This window comes from Anser brachyrhynchus (genome assembly GCF_964034855.1).
Source record: "Anser brachyrhynchus genome assembly, chromosome: 1".
Lineage (NCBI taxonomy): Eukaryota > Metazoa > Chordata > Aves > Anseriformes > Anatidae > Anser > Anser brachyrhynchus.
In genome coordinates, this window is record NC_137694.1 from 192,859,405 (window position 1) to 192,867,191 (window position 7,787).

Here is a 7,787-nt window from a genome sequence, read left to right on the forward strand (position 1 = left end):
TAATGTTGTATTTTTACCTGACCAGGGAAAAGAATCTCATCTGCTAAACAGGCAATTTCAAGATGAAAGTCTTGATACTCTCTCAAGGAACAACCCCTTAACTATATTGTTATTGTATATTGGTTTACCGTGCTCTGCTCTTATACTTCAAGAAAGTGTGTGCACAAGGAATGAAGGTGTCGGTAAATATAGGTGTCTACATCTGGACTGCTTTGTGTCACTTGTGACACATCGACACATTAACAATGATCTTCTTTTGTGTAAGAGCTTCTGCGCACACTGCACACTTTGCACTAGGGAAATGTAGCAAATGCTGCTGCTTGCCCTGGTGTATTTCCAGTGACTGAATTAAATTTCTCTTTTATGTTGACTTCATGCTGCAGTGAGTTTATAAACTCCTGTTAAATTTTTATTTCTAGAAGAGGAACGGATCTGATTTGGACAACTAGCAACCATAGATGCTGAGGGCTGAGTCATTACCCCCCACCTCCCTTTGTTTCTTTTAAAGAGTTGTAGAAGGCCTGCATGAAGGAATTTATATTGCCTCTCTGTGATCCCTGACACAGAAGTACAGCAAAAGCTGGAAACAGGGACCTTACAAGGAAGTGCCATTTTGTTTGAAGAGAGAACAATCTTCAAGATCTTAAAGCTCAGTAATTTTAGGATCATCTTTTTTTATTATTTATTTACTAAGAAATAGTCTATCTAAAAGGTCTCTGCAAGGGATAGCCAAAATTACAGTAGTTAGTAGTACTTTTCTTGACACTCTGTATAAATGTTCAAACAAGTACCCTAGTAAGGGATTCCTTTCAGCCTCTAGTTTTATAATATCTGATTTGATCTAAACAGGTTATTCAGTCATTTCCTTTCTATGAAAAGTAGAATAGATACTTTCTGAGATCAGTTCATGCCAGCAGTCTTTGACAGGGTATTATAGAATGTACTTAATCCTTCTTCCCACTGACCTAGAGAGAGAGCACGACTGACAGCTTAGACCAGACTATTATCTGGTAATAGTTTGGTGTGACTTTCCTTTCCAAGCTCCCTCCCTTCCTAAAGTCAGACAAATTTAACGAAGGAAGATGGTGTGCCGTGTACCCCACTTCCCCAAGCTGCATAGTTTTAGAAGTTGTATAATTAAATGAGTCAGAGTCACACCCATCACAAAGCATTTTGGTACGTGTTATCTCAAATAATACTTAACTCAGTACCACAGTGTTTCAGCTGTTCTGAGTCTAGTTGGATCTGATCGGTTTCTGATCGCCTAGCTTGTTAATTCCAGTCCCCTACAACTGGAAGCAGCCATGCAATAGCTGTGAGATCCAAAATATCCATTCCATGCACTTTGCTATGCCTTGTAATAGACTGATAGCTGTATTTTTCATTTTTTCATTTTTATACCTGTAGCATGCAGTAGAAGCAATCAAAGTTATGGCTTAAGTAAAATTCCCATGTCATTGTACAGAAAAGACAACAAATCTCCCAGCCAGCAGTCCCCCAGACTCACCTAGACAAATATCATTTGTGTCTCCAAATGTGTCAATTTAATTAAAAATGAATGAGCAATTCTTGCCAACCAGACATCCAAGAGACTTTAGCCACAGGTCAATGGTGATGGATTTGACATTCTTAGTGGAGATAATCTTATAAAACATGAGGTTTAAAAGGAGAAGAAAAGGGAAGAAAAAAAAAAAAACACCTCCCAGAAGGCTAATTATAAGTTGAATTTAGCTTAGCTGCAGTCCCAATCGGGAGGCAGTAAAATACCTGTTATCTAGATATTCCTGTAATGCAGTATGATTTGTTTCGTGTTGTGTTTCTTTTTTCAAAGCTAACGGTGCAATTCCACTAATGAGGTTTTGTTTTGTTTTGTTAGGTTTCTGCAACACATTTTGTGCTTGAATATTACTTAATTTTGTTTGGAAAAAGTTGATCAGTAAAAAATGGAACATGAGCATTTTAGGAAGAGACAAGAAATTCAAGTTTCTGCACAGTCCAATGGATTCTTGTAAGCACTATTGCAGAGCAGGGAAGTTAAGACAGATGCCTTAAGATTCTTAACGTGCATTTATGCAGCACTGAATTATATATATACTGCTACCAAAGGGCCAAATCCTGAAGTGCCCTGCTTGGATGCACAAGGTCCAGAGTGGGAACTATGCATTTCTGTTATGCTGCGGTGATGGGGGTAGATCTGCAAGGACTCCTACCTCCTCACAGGCGATCGTCATACCTTAGGCACTGCAGAAGTCACTTCCATAGCAGGTTCTGCAGAGAACAGAAAGAAAGAAGAAAAAAATAAAAAAGAGGGGGAGGGGTTGGATTGTGGGGGATTGACAGAGTGTGGCTGATGAGTCTGAAATGCAACTGTCCATAGCACAAACACTGGGTTTTGTTGAAAGGAAGGGACTGGGTGACGTGTTCATGGTTGTAGCTCTCCCAAGTATTTCAGGACTGAGGATTCCTTCTACTGGCTGTGCTATGGAACAAGGCAATGCCAACAAAGCAAAAGCCTTTTACTTGGTGTTGCTTTTTTGCTATAGAATTGAGCCCCCTCATCCTTTTAACTTGATTTATTTAACCATATCAAGAGCATAGCTCAAAGAAGTGAACTGTCTTTTAGCTGCAAGTACATGGATTATTACTTTTCAACAATTGCCTCTCAGCATACAAAGAAAAGCCAACCCAAGAAGAAATTAACAAACTGTTACATTTTCTGTTAATGTCGGCAGCAGCGTTCTGTATGAAGCAGTAACAAAATGGCAAAATACCCCTGAGAAAAAGGTTAGTGCAGTTGCGTGTTGTTAGCAAATGGAACTGGAAGAGTACTGCTTTTTATATGGGACTCTTGATGGTTTATAAATACTGTTTTATACTTTTGTTTTATCTTTTTAATAAAGGCACAAGTTTTTATTGGTTCTAAAGTACCATTTAAACAAATTTCAAGTAATTATGAGAAAATTAGCATTGGATCATGCACTCGTGTTATCACACCAAAAATTTGTATGCTTTAGTCTGCCACTTTCAAGTCTATTTTAAGTGATACTGAACTGCTAAAGATGAGTGCTTTGTGTAATAATGTACCTTGTTCACAAAAGGCAAAATGTGTTTCCTGTGTGAGGAATAAAGTCCATCGTAAGCTCAAGTCCAACAGCAAAGGACATGATTTTGTTCATTTTCTCTTGCTCCTCTATAGAGAAGACTGCTACTTCATCTTTGTGTGTTATTGACGTTTTGCACCTGGCAAACGTGAAAAATAGTTGTACTGTCTGAAGCTTTTCTGATGTTCAGCTGATGCTGATTACAAATAGATGTAAACTGTTTTGATACAAACTGAAGGGGGTAGCTGAAGTGATGATGTGGACGAAAGGAACCTGTTTGGTTTCTCTACCAGACTGGTTGCTACTTAAGTCCAGTATGTTTATGATGGAAATACAAGGGTATCAATTATACTGTAAGGCTTAAACAAATGTTTTCTTTGTCTTTGGAAATAATACATTTTCTTAAATGTTAATCTTCTGCAACAAGAACACTTCAAGAATCTATGGGCATGTTTTGGTCACTGTGGAGTATTGTTGACACAGAAGTAATAGTCCAAAGTTGGCATGTTATGTTTAGAAGTTGCAAAATGTGTCTTCAAACTTTGTATGATAAATTTTGCATTTGCTAATTTTCAAACTTAAAACATTTGCTATGCATTAATCTGAAAGATTTAGCTATTTTTTTCCTCAAATGTCAAGTGCAAAGTGCTCATCTGAATATCAGCTTTCAGCAATACTGACATGTTGAGCTCACAAAGAGAGAATGCATCAGCAAAATTTCTTGGGAAGAGAACAGAGACGAAAGACAGTGAGCTCAAATTGCTCACTCTAAATACCAAAATGTGCAGCCCCAAACACTGGTGGAATTGTAATTGAGGGCCCTGGATATAATCTCTTTTACTGGATCAGTGTATTACAGCGGAGATAAATACATGCATAGTCATTCCCTAGCAGAATTAGAAGCAAAATCTCTGTAATGTGGTAAACCTCACAGATCCAGCAGTATAGCCTCTGTCCTCTCCCAGCCCCTCAAATTGCTCAGTATATATTCATATGAATGCATGTATACTGTAGGCTAACATCAATATAACTTGTTTGATTTTTTCAGCCAGGGTAGTTAATCTACAGGAAAAAAAAAAAATGCAGGTAAGCAGGCTGGGCTAAATCCATGTGTATTCTGTAGCAAATTGGTTCATGTTTTGGTGGTGTTTCTTCAAGAGCTGATGGTTCTGACATCTTTATGCAAATCACCCATACATTTTGTCCCAGATTTCTCTCACGTTTCCAATGACAAAAGTCAGAGAGCATTGTGCTTGGGGTACTCTGGAGGCCAGAGTTACTGTTGGTAGAAAAGCAGATGTTACTGAAAAATCACTTGAAAAATATAAAATGTAGTAAAATGGTTCAAATGTGATCCTTTCAAATGCACACCCCTCTGGTTTTTTTGTTTTGTTTTGTTTTCTTCAGAAAACTGAGTACTAAGAGTAACCCTAGGCTCATAGAAAGGAATTAAGTTCTCTAAGTGAATTGTATTGGTGAACTGTTTTAGGGTTGCCCAGTGAGTGGGATGGTGAGTGCCAGGTTTTTCTTGCAGGCACTGGCCAGGGAGGAGGCATTGCTAAGGCAGGTCAGCGGCTATACTTGTCTTTGAGTTCCTGTCCTGCCAGCTCCCTAGCCACAAGCAAGGGCATTCTGTGCTGTATCTGAGCAGCGTGACAGGCAAAAAGAGGGAGCAAGCCAGGAACTAAAACCAACTTTGGTTTAAAGGACAAAAAGCTGCTGGGCTGTTGAGTTGCCAGCAGACTTACATATTGCTGCTAGCAGAGGCAGGCCGTCTGTCGGAGCTCACCACGAAATGGGGCCTTTTGGCTCACATCCATGCGCTGAGCTGCTGCACACTTCCAGGGGAGGCAGTGAGCAGCAGACCTGCCTGTTCAGGAGGCAGGAAGGGAAGATGGATCCTAAGAAAACAACAGTTGTAGGGTGCTGGGTTGTGTTGTACATGCTGGTTCTATGCTACATATCAGCAAGTCTTGGAAATAACTTATGTTCATCACTAAAAATAACAGCGCTTAAGCTTTTAGATCCCTCAAAATAATTACTAGCCGTGAGTAGCATTGTAGTTACTGTAGGATAGTAAATATTAACTGCAGTCAGAAACTGTGCTATAGTATTTTTTTTACTGTTTTTTTTCTTTAAAAAAAAGTCCATATACACACAACGGCAATGCACACACAAAATGACTTGAACTCCCAGTGTTTAAGGCTGAAGCCTGACACAAGACAAGATTCCAATGTTTTCTCTTCAAGATTTCTGAAATGGAAGTTGATAAAGCTCTCCCTGTGAAGATGATGCAAGGAAATATGTGAATAGGAAAAAAAAAATAACTATCTTAGAAACCTCAACTAATATATATTTTATTTTCCCCAGACAATTGGTTTATTTACAGACTGTAAAGATACACCTACCTGCTGTTCCTATCAAGGGCATATTATGGGAAGAGGGCAGGACAATGTATAGGTTTCTCTAATAACTGACAAGTTAGAAGTACCATAAATGATTGAAAAATTCCACTTCCAAACTTCAAATATTCATAGGTTTATTTTAGAAGGACTTCTGACATTTCTGTTTTTAGTGATTTGAGTGGGAATCATGGTAACATTTTTGTTAAACCTACCCTTTGAACGGGGAATGCACAGGTACCAAGCTACTTTTGGTATGCTATCTAGAAACTGGGCATGTTTTCTAGTGTTATAAATGCCTACATTTTTCAGGTAGTTTCTTCCCTCGTTTGATCTTGTGTTGCTTCTCTATCTTTCTAAATACTTTTAGGGGGTTTTGGAAGTTTTCATTAAGTTCAACGCTATTCAGTATCCGCTCAAAGTACTTCATGCTGTAGTTTGAAGTCCGTCCAGTCGTAGCTCACCAGAGCCCCAAGAGGAGGAAAAAAAAAAAAAAAAGGCAGGATTTGTAGTAGGATTAATGTCTGTGGCAGATGTACCAAGAGAAGCATCGACTCTGACACAGACGGACCAGATCTGCCTAGATCTGGAGCACTGACTGATCATATTTATTTAAAAATAAACACATAAATCCTTTGAGCTTCACGGTATATGTTCTTTGAGGACGCTGGCTAAAATTATACATAATTGAGGGATTCAGGTATACATTTAAAGAGGTTCCAAGGAGCTACTTTAACTGTAAATGCAGATCAAGAATACATTTTTCATAGTACATCAAACAAATTAAATTAAATAGCTGGGTATGCAACATAAGAGGATCTTCTCTCCCTAAATGGCACCAAAGAGAGCAGCTGCATATAAAGTTGTTATAATACTGAACACATTTACTACACTCATTTCTATCAATTTATTTTGTATATATAGACAGTTTTTATATGCATTTTTCTTAATTACATAACTGTCACAAAATGTAATGAAACTGCAAGTTGTAGTTAGTGCTAATGCTGATTTCAACTGGTGTTTGGCTGTTTTGTTTTGCAGCAATTACTTGAATCTTGTTTCCATTATATTGCTAAGTCTGATGATGTTTACAAAACTGCTTTCATTGTTTTTGGGAGTATCCCCACCTTTCCTTCCCCTTGCCCTGCCACAAGAAATAGAGAGCACATGCTTAGCAGTCAAGCACATGTGTTGGGGATGAAGTATCCATTATTATTGGCACCAAAGCATTAATGGTGATATGTGATGTGGATTCCCTTCTGTTTACATTATTTAGCTGACAACTTAAATGCTTAGCATGTTCCTCTCTAATTTCTCCTGTCCCTTAACCTGTTGCTGTCAGCTTTGTTGTGAGAAACTTAAATCTTTCTGAACTGCAAGTGTTTAAGACCATAAAAGACATCACAGAAAGAAGCAGTAGTCCTGTTGTTGTTAAAGCGTTCAACCTGCCCCTCTGTCCCCTCACCCTCTTTTTAAACTTACCTGAACACCCCTGGGTTCTCACTGCAGTTCCTTTTGTATTTGCCAGCAAGGGTTATCAACAGTTGCACTAATCACAATGTCCTCGCTGTTCTACTTCCACAGGTATTTTTAATTGTGCTGCCTAAACTTGTAATGAATTGTATTTAGGTTTCAGGTTAAATGTAAGATACATGTAATGACACATTTATTATATTTTTTTGTATGCTGCAGATAGGACTAGTCCTATGCACAGAAAAAAAAAACATGTTGCCATTTATAGTTTAATACTTGAAGTAACTTTTTAAAATGGGCTTTTATAAATGAATTACGTACAAAATCACATTACTTTGCCTGGAAGTTCCTTCGTGTTTTAATCGCATTGTGCAATTTGCCCATATGTATACTTTTCCATATGTTATCTCAAGCCATTTATAGCCATTAGAAAGCGCATTTGAGATTTTGAACATCAGTGTTAAACCTGTTCATCCTCCTCTGAAATGTAAGTCATGTTTAAATACAAAGTTGTACTATTTTAGGCCTATATTTCAAAAGTGATAAAATATTAATGTATTTGACACAACTTCATCAGTGAATGCAACATTGACTTAATAAAAGTATGTGAAATAAGCTGAAAATGGTATGTGTGTATTAGATCAGCAAGAACTGCCACGTACCTGGGAACGTATCTGTAACTAGTGATGGAAATAATTTTCACACTCTAGCTGCAACGACCAAAGATTACACTCACTCCTGAAACATGTTCCAGGTTGCTTGGTTTTTACAGGAAAAATAAAAAACTTAGCTTGTGGCTGATGATGTTCCT

At 37.9% G+C, this 7,787-nt stretch overlaps 1 protein-coding gene across 4 annotated transcripts in view; it reads left to right on the plus strand.

Moving 5' to 3' along the window:
• ZDHHC20 (zDHHC palmitoyltransferase 20) overlaps positions 1–7,591 on the plus strand; it is a 56,172-nt gene extending 48,581 nt beyond the window's left edge. For 3 of the 4 annotated variants that reach the window (XM_080591288.1, XM_080591285.1, XM_080591287.1), the window contains one exon: positions 1,877–7,591. Coding sequence is in view for 1 of the 4 variants with exons in the window: in XM_080591287.1 (XP_080447413.1) it covers positions 1,877–1,902 (26 nt within the window). In the remaining 3 variants the exon portion in view is untranslated. The other variant, XM_080591286.1, reaches the window with a different exon arrangement.
• Positions 7,592–7,787: the final 196 nt, after the last annotated feature.